At 39.8% G+C, this 20,066-nt stretch overlaps 1 protein-coding gene across 12 annotated transcripts in view; it reads left to right on the top strand.

Annotated features, from left to right (window-relative positions):
- The window catches only part of MAP4 (microtubule associated protein 4), a 170,668-nt gene that overhangs the window by 96,264 nt on the left and 54,338 nt on the right, over positions 1 to 20,066 (top strand). For all 12 annotated transcript variants that reach the window (XM_082637953.1, XM_082637952.1, XM_082637950.1 and 9 more), the window contains exon 4: positions 15,688 to 15,810. In XM_082637953.1, coding sequence (XP_082494079.1) covers positions 15,688 to 15,810 — 123 coding nt within the window. The remainder of the gene's footprint in view (positions 1 to 15,687; positions 15,811 to 20,066) is intronic.

Raw genomic sequence — 20,066 nt, forward strand, 5'->3', positions numbered from 1 at the left:
TAAATGGGAATGTGGTAGATATCACCCACCTTTGTTTCTTTCAGGTCTGTGATAGTGACATTAATCTCGTTAAATCTCCTAGGTACAGAGTATTGCTTCTGGTTTAATATCTTAGTAGGGAGGGGATGTTCTGGGGGATTCCCACTCAGCTCTCCCTATTTTAAAGACCCTTGTCAATTATGTCTGTTCTCAATTATTCATCTAGGAACTAAGGAAATAACCGTAAAATGGGTCCATGGAACAATTGGGTCCACTGTGAGTTGGACTTGAGTTAAGCACTCCATCTGTTACCTGACTACCATAAGCCCTCACTTTGACTGGTTGGCCACAGTGGCACTTTGGAACCTCAGGAATTAGTTATCCCTAAAAGGTCCGGGTATTTCCTTTTCCCTAATCAATAGTCACTCTTATAAGTGGCCTTTGGGGAAGCGTAGAGGCAGGATTCACAGTATGCACTTGTGGGAACAATGCAGGATCCTTCCTTAAGGGGTCCTGGGTTTGTGAATTGACTTGGGTCTGGAAACTGGATGAGAGATCTTGATCCTGACTTATCAAGAACAGTTTTTACTACCAGGGGTAAAGTTTTTTCCTGTTATACAGATCGATCTATATACAACAGGAAAAAACTTTTTAGCAGGCTCCCTATGGAACACTGAAATCAATTAACTACCACTAAAGCTCCTGGTGGGCCAAGGCATTCTGATTACTAATACAGCCCTGCTGCCTTTTATGGCAGATGTACCCACCTTGTCTTTGGCAAGTAAGTGCTGCCACTTGGCCTCTGCTATTCTAGGATCCCATGATCCCTATTGGAATCAGAGAATCCACTTCAGTGATGACATCCCCCATGGTCATACCTGGGGGTTGTGACAGCGCCTGTATGGCCTGCAAAGCATAAATACTTACATCTGGCCCTTTACAGATAAAGTTTGCCAACCCAGGTCTAGGGGAACCAGGTACATACTACACAGGAGAACACCCACAGAGCTTTTCAAGGATGCAGATGGTCCCCCTGACTAATGTATTTCTCAGTGCCTTCTGGGAATTCTTGTGCAACTTAGATCACAGATGAAAAATCTATTGAACATTTCCATCTTCCTAAGCCTTTGGATTCTCTGCCGTGGAAACTTTGGCATCTCTCTCATTAAACGTAGGTCACTGTTGAGTCCAAATTTTAGTCAGCCAACTGAGTGAGCTGTTAGAGCCACTTCTAGCTGCATAAGTTAATTAAATTTGGAATATCTAGTAGGTGAACCTGTATCAATAAAGTAGGCCCAATATAGAATTATATTCTACCCTCCTTGGTCAAATGTCCTTAGAATCTATTTCTACACATGTTCCCCAGGTTTCTGCCAATATATTATTACCAGAGTCTTTTTTTGCTGTGCAAGCTATTTCCTTCAGGATCATAGTGTGTACCTGTTTCCCTAGACCTGGGTTGGCATTTGTTCTCTGTCACAAATACTCAACTCTGCTGCTGTAGCACCAAAGCGGCCCTAGACAGTACGTAAGCAAACGAGTGTGTCTGTGTCCATTTGTTTGTGGACACTGAAATGTGAATTTCACAAATTTTCTTTCCTCTTTTAATTTTTTAAACCATTAAAAAATGTAATAACCCTATGGACTTCGGGTGATAATGATGTTAGTGTAGGTTCATTGATTGCAACAAAGTGTACCACAGTGGTGTGGATGTTGATGCAGGGGGGTGGATGGTGGTACAGGGGGTATTTGGGAAATCTGTGTACCTTCTGTTCAGTTTTGCTGTGAACCTAAAACTAGTTTAAAGTCTTGGGTTGTGGGCTGTACAAAAACAGGTGGCTGGGTGGATTTGGCCCATGGACTGTAGCTTACCAAACCCTGCCCTAGAGCATGCTGAGATTTGACCTGGTTATGGGTCTCCGGCAACAGAGGGTGGTAGTGGTGGGCGAGGAGGGAAATGAGCGTCCTCTTTGAAAGTATCTGCCCCGGGTGAAGTTTTCTCAGGGATTTTAATCAGGAAGGCTAGTATCCGAGGCACCAAAGGGCCAGCTCCTTCTCTGGTGTGGCCCAGAGTGACTTGGGGCATCAAGGTGATAAATTTCATCTAGCTATAACTAGTTGTCTCCATTCCAAGTGTCATTATTCCATTCTTTTCCAGTCAGTGTCCTAATTTCACATGAGAAACTTGGTGAGACTGTGAGTTCAACAAATTTTGTAATGAAAAAAAAAATTATTGTTAACAATTTTAGACCTGTGGCTACAGGAAATAAGAGATTCTTTGGGGCTGTGATATACACTGTCTGGTTTTCAGGCTAACTCTCAGGGCTTGAGAGACCTGAGTTTGTCATTTTCTTTCTGTGAGCACTCAGTGTGTGCAGTAGGATCTAGCCATACGACAGTTATTGTAGTCATTGTTACCACCATAACGTTCAAGTACAACAGCTGGTTGGGCGGGCTCCCCAGGTACTTGCTTTAGTTTACACTTCAACACAATCACAGTTGATAGCTCAACTAATTGTATTGCCACTGTGTGCCATGGATTACTTAGCATCCTGTTTCCCATTGGTAAGGTGCTTGTTAGCATTGCATTTAAACCCAAAGGTGTGACAAAAATCAGTCCCCACATCCCATGTCTGTAAGTCTGTCTTCTGGAATCACCCTGCTTTTGGTACCAATTCTGTGTTGGGTCCAGTCAGGAAACAGAAACATAGTAATTTGAACAAGGGAAAGTTAATATGAAGAATTACTAACACATAGAGATTACCCACTAAAGGGTAAAGAGAACTCTGAAGAATAGAGGAATAGCAGATATGGGAACTGAGGCAGGGTATATAAGAAAGGGATATATGTAAAAGAGAGCCCACCCAAGGCTGAGATTCAGACATCTTTGAAGTCCACTGGAGTGTGGAGAAGTTCCTGAGATGCCACAGGCTGAGGACTACCCCTTGCTGGGGTACCAACAAAACTCTCTAGGAAACTCACTAGGAGTTGGCCAGGGTGACAGCTGAACTAACGCAAGGTCACCTGTGGGGTGACACTGAAACTCGTGGGGGTGAGCACCATTCGGTGTCCCACACAGCAGCAGAGCACCGCGGGAACAAAAAGAGAAGAAAACACATTGGAACCAGGCACATTTTATTCATTGCTTTATCCCTGGAACATGGAACATAGTATGGATACTTAAATGGTTGTTGAAGGAATAAACGAGTACAGCTCAAGATAACATTAGATTGTTGGTATCTTTGTTACGTTTGAGTCATTCCACTTAAAGAAAAACTGTAATTTGACCTGGTCCACCAATTGAAATTGTTAAATGTGAAATTCTGAATGGCTGAGTTAAAGGATACCTTCATTTGGCTTAAAGAAAATTGATCACCTGCTAGGGCACTGATGGACCCCTCTTCTGAAGATTTGGTGTGTGTTTGCATGCACTGTTAACACACCCTTCTTTAGAAGAATGGGCCACAGTTACAACCTGAGGGCACAGAAGTGAGTTTTCGTTGCATTTTTTTTCAGAGCAGAGAGGAAGCTACCGCATCAGGTGCCTGCCGTGATAATCCTTTTATCAGGCATTAGTAAACCAAAGAAACAGAGGTGTGTTGGGTCTAGGAGGATTCTGGCAGATTATTTGGCCTTGCCTCCCTTGTCTTTGTCGTTGTATGGTAGTTAGGCAGAGTAGGAAAGAAACGTGCCTCCGGTTGTGTGTGGAGAGGAGGGGGATTGACACCTCATCGTATGGTAGTTAGGCAGAGTAGGAAAGAAACGTGCCTCCGGTTGTGTGTGGAGAGGAGGGGGATTGACACCTCATCCTGCACCTAGCTGGCTGCCTCTCTGTGCTGCCCCAATAGAAGGTCTCACTACATGTTAGCTCTATGTCCGGAGGAGGAAGGGGTACAAAAGTCGTGGGAAACCAAACCCTTCCAAGACCCCACACTGCTGACAGACTTGTTATCCGAGTGTGAAGAAATCTTTTTGAATCTGAGGGAACCAGAAACAGTGAGAGTAAATTGTTTGGACATTAATTTCCTTCTTGGGCTTCCCTGGTGGCGCAGTGGTTGAGAGTCCGCCTGCCCATGCAGGGGACACGGGTTCGTGCCCCGGTCCGGGAAGATCCCACATGCCGCGGAGCGGCTGGGCCCGTGAGCCATGGCCGCTGAGCCTGTGCGTCCGGAGCCTGTGCTCTGCAACGGGAGAGGCCACAACAGTGAGAGGCCCGCGTACAGGAAAAAAAAAAAAGATAATTTCCTTCTTGATTCGTGTGTGTTGTAGTGTTCCAGATCATATTCTATAATGAGAATGTTAAATATCCATGAATAATTTGCCCTACTTGGGAAAGTGTTTTTTCATTCTCAGTTTAGAGCTGGAATGTCAAGTATCCATAATTGTCTGGAACAAATTGGCAGGATGAGTAGAAGTCAGTGAAATATGGACTGTGGACATGAATGCAGTTTAATGTTCACATGTGATTTCTACCACAGTTGAATTTTGATTATGGCTACTTGTAAAATGTTTTCTGGCTTTAAACCAAAATAATTTAAATACTTCCATTTATATACCCTGTTTAGCAGAATGTGGAAATAGAAATGGGGCTTATTATGAGTTATTGCTATTTTGAGGGAATATTTTAATTCCTATTTTGTCTGAAGAAAGAGCCTAGTTTTTATCTCTCTCTACTTAGGATAGCTGTCTATCATGTCACAGGTACACAACAGTCATGGTTTATGATGTCTGTTGCCCTGACATAATTATTAATTGTACTGTTTTTACTCTCAAGTGTATTAATCTGCTCTGACCAGGCAGACTTAAGTCTTTGAATAGGCTGATTTAGTTTAACATAAATTTCTATTGTTTAATAGCCCTGAACATTTAGAAAAAGTAAATTATATACTGATTATATTTTAGTATTCAGCAAAAAATATAATGTGAATAAAATTAAATGGAACAAAGGTATTGCAAAAAGTAGAATCTTAATTTGCAGGTTGTATCTCTAAGAAAAGCCCACCAGAGTTACCAGTATTTTTATGTCCAGATTAATCTTTTCCCCTCCAAATTGCAGTCATTTGTTCATTCAACAACCATTTATTGGGCACCATCTAGGTGTCAGGCACAGCATATGGGGCTGGGAATACTGAATGGGAAGACACACTCCTTGCTCTCAGTTGGCCAGCCAGAGAGCCATTGAGCAATGTCTTATATCACGTGTTTACGTGTAAGCACAGGCTGCCATGCAAACACTGAGGAAAGAAGTCCCTGTGTTTAAGAGGAGTGGTACACGCAGATGTTTCCTAGAGGGTGACCCTGGGAGGATGAGTAAGCTTAGGGCAGGCAGACAGTATGGGGGAGCAAAGTAAAGTATTCTAGATGGATAGAGCAGCTCATGTGAAAGAGTAGAGGAATGTGGGTAAGGAATAGTATGGTTAGCTGGGAACGACACTGAAACATTAAGACTGGCTTATATAGGATCTTATGTGATAAATTTTCTCTGTAATCTCTAGGTTATGGGGAAACATTAAAGGGTTTTAAACCAGGGACTAATATGAACATGTTTTATGCTAAGAAGAGGAGCGTCAGACTAGAGGCAGAGACTCTTTAGTTGGTTGTTCAACTTTTCAAACAGATGGGCAATCTGTCCCTCACCCAACCCTAGATGTTTTTTGGAAGCAAATTCCAGGCATCATATTATCCTATCTTTATACCTGTCTGTATCTCTCAAAATTGATTCCTTTTTAAAACATAATTACCCATTCACACACACACCCCAATTCATAATATCAGATGTCCAGTCAGTATTCAATTCACCAGTATTTCCCCCAGTTATCTCACTTGTTTGTTTTTTAATAACTGGTTTGTTAGAATTAGAATCTAAAGTTCTTTTAATCCATAGATTCTTCTATAGGGATTTTTTTTCTTTAACACAGTTTGGATTTTGTTTATGTTTTAAAGATGCTTGAGATTTAATTGTGCTTATAACCAGAGGAGGAGAATAGAGATTAAAAAGCAAGTCTAGGGGGCTGGAGGACTGAATGGCAAGGGACAGTATGAAGGGCATACTTGCATAAATGCTGTCCTTGGAAAGGAGAATATAAGAATGCATTTCTTATATTCTCTAGTTGGGCAGGGGTTTTTTTTATTATTAAAAAAAAGGTGGAAGATTATACCTCTCATAAATAGGAAGGAAAGGAGTAATGGTGGACTCATGTAGGTAAGTTTTCAATAGAGGACAGGGCAGTGGAAGAATATTATTTTCTATAAAGTAAGAGTTTATATGTTGGGATGGAAAATGCTGGAGAAGAGAGTATATGTAACAACCTCTTTGGAGAACAAGAAAGGAAGTTGTGTAGAGATACATGTTTTTATAGGAACAGTGTACATTCAGTATGATAGTCGAGTGTCATGGGAGGTAAAAGGAACAGCTGAAAACAATGTAGTGTTTATAGCTAAACTATTGCTAACTTAAGGTGTATTGTGGCCTCATGGTGGCATCCTTCACCTGAGCCCACTCTGGGGAGCATCCTGCAGGATTTCTTGTTTAAGCAAAACGAGCATACTGTGGTTTTTTTTTTTTTTTATGACATTTCCAAGACAAGCATGCTGGTTTGTTTTACAGCAAACCGAAAAGAAACTGTTAACTCAAAGTCATCATCTCTTTCCTGCTTGAGACCTTCAATGCTTCATTGTTTTCAAATATTGTTAGAGCTCTGGAAGTCTTTAAAAAAAGTCTCCGGCCATTTTAGGGATGGTCAAATATTATTCAAATCAGGAAGGTTGGTGAGCTTTTTGCCTGTTTAGTACAAAGGAGAAAGACATCCTAATATAGTTGGATATGAGCATTTAAATCTATTAAAGAAAGTAGAGTTGGTGGAAAATCTGAGAAAGGAGTTAGCTTTCTTCTGTCACTTTTTTTTCTATTTTTAGAAAATAGAAGTACTTAAATTTTTATTTTGAAATAACTGCAAATATACAGACAAACGAAAGAAAAGAACAAATAAAACAAAGAACTTTTGTGTGTTTTTCCAGATTCACCAATCAATAGCATTTTGCCACAACTGCTTTGTCTTTCTACAATCAATGTGTGTATGGATATACACGTTATTTCCCTGGCCAATTTTGTTTTATATTTGTAATAATAATCTAAGGCATTCTCACATGTATTATAGTGTCAACAATAATTGAAAATATCACGTTCAAAGATTGCCTCCTGTCTTATCTGTGAAGCCCTCTTGCCAGCATTAATTTTCTTACTTCTCTTTACGTGTGTACTTTAAACATCTCCATCGTACAGTTTAGCCCTTAGTGAGATATTGTATTATTTTCTCATTTCTAAGATGGCTAAATTTCTATCACAGAACATAGTGAAGCCTGAACTTTGTCTTTGACTTCTTGACTCCAGGGGGAGAGAGGGGAGGTGTTGGGGGAGGGGGCTAGAAGAATGATAGTGGTAATACATAAGCCTACAGTGTAGTATGGAGAGGTGTGGACTAATATAATAGACTTTTATAAGTGGAAGGGAGCTTAGATACCAGATATTGGTGCAATGTTTTGATGATGTGGGTGAGAACATTGAGGTTTGAAGTAATTAAATGAGTTAATAACTAAGGTCTCTCCAAAGAGCTGGACTAGAACCTTAATCTGCTGCCCCAATCTATGCTCTTTTTTGCTTCTTTATCTTTTTACTTGACTCTCCAAGTAAATAGCAGAATTCTCCAGAGGGACAATGTCTCTAAATACTCTTAAGGCATCAGCTCTCAAACTTTTTGTTATCAAGACCACTTTTCACTCTTAAAAATTGGGAAACTTTGGAGGGTGACGAATAGGTTCTCTCTCTTGTGGTGATGGCATACATAGTCAAGATTAATCAAAATATACAGTTTAAATATGTGGAGCTTATTGTATGTTAATTGTACCTCAGTAAAGCTATTTACAGAATTTTTAAGGACCCCAAAGAGCTTTTGTTTATATGGGTTATATCTATCAATATTTTTCAAATTAGATATTACAACTGAGAGACTTTAAAAAAGTATTCGTTAAAATAACAATAAATTCATTATACGTAATGTTAACATTCCCCCCCAATGTTTTTAATAAGTATACTTCTTAAAAAAAAGTTTAGTAAAAGTTTACTAACTTAAAGTTAGTAAGTAAAACTTTAGTAAAAGTTTAGTAAGTTCAATAAGTATACTTCTTTTAAAAAGTTTAGTAAGTATACTTCTTTTAAAAAGTTTAGTTCTGGTGAACTGTCTGGTTTAATAGAAGACAGCTGCATTCAATCTGTCACAATATGTTGTTTGAGTTGAAGTATATGAAGAAAATCCATTTCACTTATATATGTAAGCTAAGAGAAAGGGTATTTTGATAGTTTTTTTTCCGATAACTGTGGATATTCTTTGATTTGACATCAAAACTGGACAAGTGGTAGTTTCTTAAAGGTTATTTGCAATGTAGAATCTGAAACCATATCAATGAACTTTTTATATTCTCTTAAATATTAAGATCTCTTGGTCTGTCTTAGACTTGGCATGGGTGTTACCTGATAGAATTATTCTGGCTTTGATATATATACAGATATTACTACTTGATTAATTGATACTTCTTAAATATTTAGCCATTTGCCCGTTCTGTTAAATGCTTCCAATTCACAGAAATAGAAACTGGCCACTATTTTTTCCCATTCTACATTTATAGGAGAACCAGGGTATCTAGGGTTGTTTCCAGTGCATTAAGTAAATTGCTTCTTTTTTGAATTTCATTTTTCATTCTTTTACTGAAATAGACTCTCTGAGTAGATTGCAATTATGCTAAAAAAAAAAACCACCACATTTATTCTGAAGGCTGTTGTTCCTGCAAGGGAGTTTTCCTGCTTTTGCTTGAGTTTTAAGAGGGAAATCTAGGTCAGTAACACTGAATGAAGATGTGGGAGTGAGCCTCTGTCAAACATGCTGTTTAATAACACTGTTGGCCAGGGGCTGTTCTGAATGCTGCTCCCAGGAGAGCCTCTCTAAGCTGTGCTGCGGCACCAATGTGGAGGGGAGATAACCAGAGTTGCATGTTCCTTCTCCAGAATGTGCGGGCAAAATGTACCCACTTCTCTGATTAAAAACTACTTTTCTCCAAAAGGTTAAGAAATGTAAGGAGAATCACAGCCTTTTAAAGTTTATTTTAGAACTGAGATAAATTAATCCTATGAAATATTACTGTTTTTTAAATATTTTTACTAATTTTTTTAAAGTTTTAAAAATAAATATATTTTTTTATTTATTTGTGGCTGCGTTGGGTCTTCACTGCTGCGCACAGACTTTCTCTAGTTGTGGTGAGCGAGGGCTACTCTTTGTTGTGGCACGTGGGCTTCTCATTGCATTGGCGTCTCTTGTTGCGGAGCATGAGCTCTAGGCATGTGGGCTTCAGTAGTTGTGGCACGTGGGCTCAGTAGTTGTGGCTCGCAGGCAGTAGAGCGCAGACTCAGTAGCTGTGGCGCACGGGCTTAGTTGCTCCGCGGCATGTGGGATCTTCTCGGACCAGGGATCGAACCCGTGTCCCCTGCGTTGGCATGTGGATTCTTATCCACAGCACTTTTACCAATTTTTTAAAAATAAATTTATTTATTTATTTATGGCTGCACTGGGCCCCCGTTGCTGCGCACGGGCTCACTCCAGCCGCGGCACTACTCTTTGTTGAGGTGTGCAGGCCTCTCGTTGCGGTGCACGGGCCTCTCATTGCAGTGGCCTCTCCCGCTGCGGAACACTGGGCTCCATGTGCACGGGCTTCAGCAGTCGTGGCACGTGGGCTCAGCAGTTGTGGCTCTCAGGCTCTAGAGCACAGGCTCAGCCGCTGTGGCGCATGGGCCCAGTTGCTCCACGGCATGTGGGATCCTCCCGGACCAGGGCTCGAACCCACGTCCCCCGCACCGGCAGGCAGACTCCCAACCACTGTGCCACCAGGGAAGTCCCACTTTTACTAATTTTAAGAGCTATTTATTTCTCCACGTTTTTGTTTCCAAAGAGAATTATTAAGCGCATATTCTATTAGAACACCAGGGACCTGGTAGAAATCCAACCGACAATCTTCTTTTCTTTTTTTTAATTGAAGTATAGTTGATTTACAGTGTTGTGTTACTTTCCAGTGTACAGCACAGTGATTCAGTTTATACATATGTGTATATATGTGTGTCTGTGTGTATGTATATATATATGTGTGTGTGTGTGTATATATATATATATATATATACACACACACACACACACACACACACACGGATATATATTCTTTTTCAGATTCTTTTCCCTTATAGTTTATTACAAAATACTAAGTATAGCTCCCTGTGCTATACAGTAGTGTGTATATGTTAATCCCAACCTCCTAATTTATCCCTCCCCCCCTTCCCCTTTATTTATCCAAGTTTTTACCACTTTTTCTTCTTCCCTCCTCCATATGCTTGTGAACCTTCCCAGTGACACTGTGGTTTGTTCTTTGATTCATTGTAATTTTTCTGGCTTAAGCAAATGACCAGTACTTCCTGCTGAGTACTTTTGCGCAAATTGTATCTTGCCAGGTTTTGGGGGGATATAAAAATGAATAGATAAATCAAAGGTCTTAAAATTTAATTTTAGAATTAAAATGCATTTTAAAAATTATAGGGCTTCACAGGTTCGTGCCCCGGTCCGGGAAGATCCCACATGCCGTGGAGCGGCTGGGCCCGTGAGCCATGCCCGCTGAGCCTGCGCATCTGGAGCCTGTGCTCCACAATGGGAGAGGCCACAACAGTGAGAGGCCTGCGTACAGCAAAAAAAAAAAAAAAGAAAAAGAAAATTATATATATAGCACAACCCTATTGTGTTTCATGTTTTTTTTGTGGATTTGGTTTGGTTTGGTTTGGTGTTTTACTATAGATGAATGGTTTGTGGTTCTAAAAGTCTCAAGGTCACACCCAAAGTTAAGTGGGAGAGCCAGGACTGGAATCTAGATCTCCTGATTTGCAGTCCAGTTTTCTTTCTTTAATATCATATTTCTTTCTGATTTAGATTTCTAGCATGTGAAGAAACCTTTAGACAGCTCTAGGCAAAATACATATTTTTTACTTTTTAGACTTTTCCTCAATTAAAGGAACTGGGCATTGCATTTTCATCTTTGTTGGCTGCCTACAGCTAGTTTTTTGGTTTTTTTAAACATGTAAAGTTTTTAGAATAACATATTTGGCTCAAAAGTCTCTTTCTTCTCTCGTGCTTTTCTCACCTCCCCCTTTTTTTCTCTCTTCCTCTACCTCTCTTCCTCCCTCTTTTCCATTCTTCCTTCTCTCCCTCTGTCGTCCCTGCCCCCTCTTTGGCTTCATTCTCAGGCAGATTCTTTCAAGGTGGGAAGAATGATTACTGGCAGCCCAGGTGTAGTGTAGCCTTATGGCTCAAGTTCTAAAATGTCTGTATATCAGATTTCCCCAAAGGACTTTGGGACTGCCTGAATCACAAGTATACTCGTTTGGCCAGGAAAGCAAAGTACCACGATGGACAGCCATACCAGGATCACCTGGAAGGGACTGAGGTGGTTCCCTTTAGATGGGATATAGGCAGACAACTCTTGGATGCCACTCTGTTTGGCATTTGACACCCTAGCTATTCTCTAGCTGCCCTCTATGGAGAACTGCTGCCCCCAGTAAGTGTGTTCCAGCCAAATTAGTGTGCTCCTTACTTTCCCATTCTTGCCCGTGGTCTTAACTCATATTTTCCTCTGCTGGATATCTTCTCCACTTTGTCTCTTTCTCAGTCTCCCAGCTCCATTTAATTATAACCTCCTAACTATCCTTCCAGGTCCAGTTAAATTCTAATCTCCTGTGGAAAATATTCCAGATCATCCCATGACCATATTATGTGACCTTTAAACTCCAGTAGCAACACTTAATACATGTTATTGTAGACACTTATCCTATATGACCCATTATAGTTGTGGGACTATCATGTTCTTCATAGTTTTCTAAGCACTTTCACATATCCTCCCTCAGCCTTATGAAGTAAGTAAGGCAGGTACCAGATGTGAAAACTGAGGCTTGCAGAGGTTTGCATTGTTGGGTAATCTTAAACCCTCAGCTAGACTAATACTTGCTGCTCGGTTTCCATAGTGCCCAAGTCATGGTGTAATGGTGATGATAGTGATCAGTGTCTGTGAGAGCAGGACCTTTCACCGTTTGGTTTGCTGCTGTATCACTAATACCTAGAACAGTGACTGGCATATAGCAGGTGCTTAAATAGATAATTGAATGAGATATGGTTTAAACTTCAGGGGCTTGGACTAGGTGATCTCCTAGGTGCCTTCTTCTCTAAAATTCTAAGGTTGCCGCTAGGGCAGGGGAGGGGGGACGGATAAGGAAAGAGCCAAGGACATGAAATAGAAGCAGTCACAGATTTGTTTTTTTGTTAGTAATATGCAAATTATGACCACTAATACTGTTCATAAGAAATCTATCTGTCAATTAATAATTCAGAGTAAAATAATTCTTATTGGTGCTTCTTGTTTTTCTATTTCTTTTTTTGAACTCCCTGTAAATAACCCAAATCATGTACACCAGCAGTGTACAGCAGATAGGGAAAGAGATCAAAAAGTATTGAAAAGGTGGGAAGTTTGCCTGGGGAAAACTGAAGTGAAGAACCTCAATCTCTGTTTTTTTTTAATATTTCATATTTCTTGGTGCTGTTAATTCAGAGCTGCGTAATTACCAGTTGATTGGTTCTTGCTGTCTTATTGCTCTCCTGAGGATTTTACGTCTTTTGTTTCCATCAGCCTTGCGACTTTTTCTCCAGCACCATCTAAAAATCAGAATGTGGCAGATATCAAACTGGACCTATATATATATCTGCTGAAATAATGATGAGTACATATAAGCTACTACGAATATTAAATCACACAGTTAACCCAGTTGGACTATAGTCAGCTATGGAGAACTTCCTTGTGTTGAAATGCCATTTAAATTTGGCTCTCTTAAAGCCAAAGGAGGGACAGAAAAGAGAAAGAATCCTGGGGAGAGACCAAAAAGGGGAGGGAGGGAGTGCTTTGAGGGGATGGAGAGGTTGCATTTCAACCTCTGGAGGTCTTAGACATGAGTTTGCCAGGGCCACATTGCAGGATGTTTTAAGTCCCTTCTGGTAGATGCCATAGCTGAGCTGTATTGCTGAGCTTTTCTCTAATCCCTGTCCCCAGGTTGTACCATAACTAATGGTGTATTTACTTCTGTACCTTTGTCATTTATTGATAGTTGACCTAGGGAATAGCTATGTGTGGAACATCCTCTACATCCATTGTAAACTGTTATTGATGAAAGATGATTATGATGATCAGTTTCCATCTTAAAAAGATATTCATGACAGATACTGCCTAAATTTTAGAAAAAGTCTCTCCTGAAGAATTGATTTGCTTCCTTCTCTTATAACTTATAGCAGAAGTTTCTTAGTTGTATGCAGGTCTGGAGGCCTGGAACCTTCAGGGAAGAACAACTGCCAGAAGCTCTCTTTGCCAGGTGGAACTTGGGAGGCTTTGTCATGTACAGTCTACCTTCAGCAGATAAGTTTCTCAGAGATTAGGCATTTCACTTACATAAGAGTTTTAATTATAAAATTATAATTGAAATATCTTAAGTAAAAATACAGTATATTATCCCCCTTCCATTCTTGCAGGCATGGAAGATAACTTAAAGTCCACAGATTTATTATGCTTAAGTAAAAATGTTTAGAGAAAAAAAAATAGCCTCAGATATCTAACATTCTCTTGGGATGTGTTCCTGAAGGAACATTTCAGGGAATGTAATCTAGGATAAAAAATTTTTTTCATTCCTCTTCCTCCTCTTTCCTCAAACGCTTCATGTAGTTGAAATCAGATTTAGGTGATTCTATGAAACATGAAAATAAAGGACAATCATGAAGGGGAAAATTTGCACTTCAAGGCAACCTGATGAGTTAGCTAGTAATAAAGGAGGGACAGTTCTGCCACTTACCCTCGAAGTTTGTCTTGAGACTAGCAGCAGGTATGTGGATCTTTTTGAAGTACCCTGTGGCTGAGCCTTCTCCTTCTCCCAGGTACATCTTTTTAAAGTCCTAGTCTTTTTTCCAGAAGCAGAGCAGTAGGGAAGCTTCAACCGTGTTCGTACTGTAGCTATTCAGCCTTTCAAAAGTTCTTTCCTCACTCACTTCCATACCCTTCTCCACAAAAATTCATAGCCCCCAACAAGGGAAGTATATGCTAAAGGCACATACCTGGGAGTCCTAGATTTTTTTTTAACCACTTTATTGAGATATAATTTACATACTATAAAATTCACCCATTGTAAATTTACAGAGCTATGCATTCATCACCACAATCCCATTTTTCAAAAATTTTTTTTACCACCCTTAAAGTTATCTTGAGTCCATTTACACTCAGTCCCCATCTCTATTTACAGTCTAGGCAACCACTGATTTGCTTCTTATCTTTATAGTCATCTTTTCTAGAAAACTCATATAAACAGAATCATACAGCATATAGTCTTTCATGTCGTGCTTTTCTCACTTAGCTTATTAATGCTTGTGAAGTTTATCCATCCATGTTGAGGTGTTTATCAGTATTTCATTCCCATTTACAGCTGAATAATATTCCAATATATGTACCATATTTTGTTGATCCATTCATCAGCCGATGAATTTTGTGTTTGTTTCCAGTCTTTAGCTATTATGAATAACATGGCTGTGAACATTCATATATTGTCTTTGTATAGATATTTGTTTTCATTTCTCTCGGGTAGACACCTAGGAGTGGAATTGCTGGGTCATGTGATAAGTCTAAGTTTAACAGTTTAAGAAACTGGCAAAGTCTAGATGTAAACTCTTACATTTTTCAGCAAGGGTGCCAAGATAAGTTAATGGGGGAAGCACAGTCTTTTCAAGAAATGGTGCTGGGAAAACTGGATAGCTGCATGCAAAGGAGTGAAGTTAAGACCCCTACCTAACACCATATAAAAAATTAACCCAAAATGGATCATATACGTATATGTAAGAGGTAAAACTATAAGACCTCTTACAAGAAAACATGGGCATAAATCTTTGTAACCTTAGATTAGTCAATGGTTTCTTAGATACGACACCGAAAGCACAGATGACCGAAAAAGTAGATAAACTGGACTTCGTTGAAATTAAAAACTTTTGTGTTCCAAGGACATCATCAAGAAAGTGAATCTTACATTTCAATAATAAAAAAACCAAGTAGCTTAATTTAAAATTGGGTAAATTATTTGAATAAACCTTTCTTTGGGGAAAGAAAAACATAAAAGTGACCTTAGATAAGCACATGAAATAATACATAACATCATTAGTCATCCGGGAAATGCAAATCAAAACCATGATGAGATACCACTTCACACCCATATCTAGAATGGCTAAAATAAAAAAAGATAATAGTAGGTGTTAGTGAAGATGTGGAGAAATTGAAGCCCTCAGACATTACTGGTGAGATTATAAACTGGTACAGCCATTTATATACATTTATGGAAAAGTTTGGCAGATCCTCAAAATGTTAAACATAGAATTGCTGTATCACCTAGCAGTTCAACTGCTGAGCATATATACCCAATAGAATTGAAAACGTATGTCCACACAAAAACCTGTACTTGAATGTTCATAGCAGCATTATTTACAAAAGCCAAAAATAATCAGATGTCAACAGTGGTACCTTATAACTTTTGTTTCCTGTTTCTATTTGAAGGGTCTCCAACTGAATTCCTTGAAGAGAAAATGGCCTACCAGGGATATCAGAACAGCCAGAACTGGCCAGAAAATACAAACTTTTGCTTTGAACCCGAGCAAGTGGTGAATCCTATCCAGACTGGTAAGTGCAAGGCTTGCTTGTGACTGCTGAATGTGAACTATGACATAAACATGGAAAAGCCACAATCACCACTGTTCAAGCTGTTTTCCAAAGCAACTGCAACATTTTATATTCCCACCAGTAAATGAGATAAAACATTTCAGCCTAAATATAGCTTGTAAAGCACAACCAAGGTATAATTATTTCCCCTGAACATTTAGTTGACCCTTTCTCCTCTCTATTTATCCCTTCTTCTGAGGCAGGTACCCCTTTGTTTTCTCCCCTTCAAAACCTGTTTTGAGTAAAAAGCTGAAATTCATATTCATTGAGGACTAAACGATCAACAGTACCTCAGCACCTTAGTTCTTCCAAAAGGAATTATTATAGCACTAATGCCACCATTTGTCAAATGCCTGTTCTGTGCCAGGCACAGTACTAGAGCCTCAATATACACGTTATCTGCGTTTCCTACCGAACTCTGCCAAGTATATATTATCCCCATTTGACAAAAAAAAAGAAAACTAAAACTTACACCCAATTTGTATAAAGTTCAAACTAATTTATAGAGACAAAAAAAGCCTACCTGTAGTTGCCTAGAGCTGGAAGTGGTGGGAGGGATGGACTGCAGAAGCACCTCAAAGCAGTAGTCGATACCTCCACGCCAGAGTTAATCAGATTGAGAGCTCAAGTTATTTGTTTCCACTTATATATGGTTTCTTTTTTGCTATCTAACTTACAAGGTGCCCATAACTGGTTCCAGATGATCTAGTGCTTGATGTTCTGTACCACTCTCCAGTCATTGGCTGTCCCAGATATACGTAATTTTTGAAGCAAGCTTTAATGAGATGTAATCCACATACCATACAATTCACCTATTTAAAATGTACAATTGAGTGGATTTTAGTATATTTACATATATGTACACCCATCACCAGAGTCCATTTTAGAATATTTTTTGTCACCTCATAAAGAAACTCAGTACTCCTTAGATTTCACCCCCATCTCCTTATCCACCCCAGCCCTAAGCAACCACTAAATCTACTTTCTGTCTCTATAAATTTACCTATTCAGGACATTTTGTATGAATGGAATCATCATGTTAATATGTGGTCTTTTGTGACTGGCTTTTTTCATTTGGCCCAGTGTTTTCAAGGTACATGCTTTTTTTGGCATGGATTAGAACTTCATTCTTTAAATGGGCATGTAATATTTTGTATGGATACACTGCATTTTGTTTATTCATCAGTTGACGGACATTTGGGTTGGTCTCCCCCTTTTTTTTCAAACTATTGTAAATAATGCTTTCTAAAGCATTTGTGTACAAGATTTTGTGTAGATGAAGGAATGTAACCTGGATTGGAATTGCTGATCATATGGTAACTCTGTTTAATCATTTAAGGAATTGCCAAGCTGTTTTCCAAAGCAACTGCAACATTTTATATTCCCACCAGTAACGTATGAGGTTTGTAATCACTACATCCTTGACAACACTTGTTTTCCCTTTTTAAACAACTGTAGCTAACCTAATGGGTGTGAAATGGTATCTTGTGGTGATTTTGATTTGCATTTTCCTAATGGCTGATGATGTTGATTATCTTTTTATCTTTTCATGTGCTTATTGGCTATTTGTATATCTTCCTTGGAGAAATGTGTATTCAGATCCTTTGACCATTTTCTAATTGGTTGATCTTTTTGTTGTGCTGTAAGAATTCTTTATATATTCCACATACTAGATGCTTATCAGATTTATGATTTGCAAATATTTTCTCCCATTTTGTGGGTTGTCTTCTGATTTTCTTGGTAGTGTCCTTGGAGCACAAAAGTTTTAAATAATTAATTAAATTCATTTATTTTTGGCTGCGTTGGGTCTTTGTTGCTGCACATGGGCCTTCTCCAGCTGCGGCAAGCGGGGGCTGCTCCTCGCTGCGGTGCGGAGGCCTCTCATTGCGGTGGCTTCTCCCATTGCGGAGCACGGGCTCCAGGCACACGGGCCTCAGTAGGTGTGGCACGTGGGCTCAGTAGTTGTGGCGCATGGGCTCAGCTGCTCCGCGGGACATGGGATTCTCCCGGACCAGGGCTCCAACCCATGTCCCCTGCATCGGCAGGCGGATTCTCAACCACTGAGCCAGCAGGGAAGCCCAGTTTTTAATTTTGATGATGTCCAGTTTATCTAGTTTTTCTTTTGTTGCTCAAGCTTTGGTGTCATATCTAAGATTCCATCGCCAAATCTGATGTCATGAAGATTTATCCTTATGTTTTCTTCTAAAAATTTTATATAGTTTTAGCTCTTATATTGAGGTCTTTGATCCACTGTGGGTTAATTTTTGTGTATGGTGAAAGGTGTAGGGGTCCAGATTCATTGTTCTTCATGTGGATATCCAGTTGTCCCAGCTCCATTTTTTGAAAAGTCTATTCTTTCCTCATTGAATTGTCTTGGCATCCTTGTTGAAAATTTGTTGACCATAGATATACAGTTTTGTTTCTCAGCTCTTAGTTTTGTTCCATTGTTCTGTATGTCTGTCCTTATGCCAGTACTACACTGTCAGGGTTACTGTTGGCTTTGTGGTAAGTTTTGCAATTGGGTAGTATGAGTCTACCTACTTTTTTTTTTTTTTTGCGGTACACGGGCTTCTCACTGTTGTGGCCTCTCCCGTTGTGAAGCACAGGCTCCAGACACACAGGCTCAGTGGCCATGGCTCATGGGCCCAGCCGCTCCGTGGCATGTGGGATCCTCCCAGACCGGGGCACGAACCCGCATCCCCTGCACTGGCAGGCGAACTCTCAACCACTGCGCCACCAGGGAAGCCCGAGTCTACCTACTTTGGTCTTCTTTTTGATGATTGTTTTGGCTATTTTGTATCCTTTGCAATTCCATATTAATTTTAGAGTCAGCTTGTGAATTTCTGTAAAGAAATCAGCTGGGGGACTTCTCTGTGGTGCAGTGGTTAAGAATCTGTCTGGCAATTCAGGGGACATGGGTTCGATACCTGGTCTGGGAAGATCCCACATGCCATGGAGGACTAAGCCTGTGCACCACAATTATTGAGCCTGCGCTCTGGAGCCCGTGAGCCACAACTACTGAGCCGTTGTGCCACAACTACTGAATCCCACACACCTAGAGCCTGTGCTCTGCAAAAGAGAAGCCACCACAATGAGAAGCCTGTGCACCACTGCAAAGAGTAGACCCCGCTCGCCGCAACTAGAGAAAACCCGTATGCAGCAACGAAGACCCAATGCAGCCAAAAATAAATAAACATTAATTAATTAAAAGAAAAATAAATCAGCTGGGATTTTTGATAGGAATTGTGTTAAATCTGTAGATCAATCTGGGGAGTTTTGCCATCTCAACAATATTAAGTCTTCTAATCCTTAAACTTAGAATGTTTTTCCATGTGTTTATATCTTACTCCTTTCAGCAATATTTTTTTTTTTTTTTTTTTTTTTTCCGTACGCGGGCCTCTCACTGCTGTGGCCTCTCCCGCTGCGGAGCACAGGCTCCAGACGCGCAGGCCCAGCGGCCATGGCTCACGGGCCCAGCCGCTCCGCGGCATATGGGATCCTCCCAGACCAGGGCACGAACCCGTATCCCCTGCATCGGCAGGCGGACTCTCAACCACTGCGCCACCAGGGAGGCCCTCAGCAATATTTTTGTAGTTTTCAGAGTGTAAGTTTTATACTCCCTTTTGTAAAATTTATTCCTAATATTTTATTCTTCTTTATTCTTATGAATGAAATTGTTTTCTTAATTTCATTTTCAGATTGTTCTGAATCTGAATTGGTTTTTGTATATTGATCTTGTATCTTCCAACCTTGCTGAACTCATTAATTCTAATGGTATTTTAGTTGATTCCATAGGATTTTCTGCATATAAGATCATGTCCTCTACAATAAAGTTTTACTTCTTCCTTTCTAATCAGGCTGCCTTTTTTTTCTTGTCCTTGCTTAATTGTCCTGACTAGAACCTTCAGTACAATGTTAAATAAAGTGTCAAGAGCAGACTTCCTTGTTTGTTCCTGGTCTTAGTTAGGGAAAAACATCCAGTCTTTTACCATTAAGCATGGTCTTAGCTGTGCGGTTCTTGTTGATGTCGTTCATGAGATTAAGGAAAATGCCTTCTATTCCTAATTTGTTGAGTGTTTGATTTATCGTGAAAGGGTGTTGGATTTTGCCAAGTGATTTTTCTGCATCTATTGATGATCATGTGGTTTTATTTTTTAATTCTGTTGTTATGTATGTATTCCATTAATTGATTTTTGGATGTTAAACCAATGTTGCAT

Source organism: Mesoplodon mirus (assembly GCF_964341445.2).
Source record: "Mesoplodon mirus genome assembly, chromosome: 12".
Taxonomy (NCBI): domain Eukaryota; kingdom Metazoa; phylum Chordata; class Mammalia; order Artiodactyla; family Ziphiidae; genus Mesoplodon; species Mesoplodon mirus.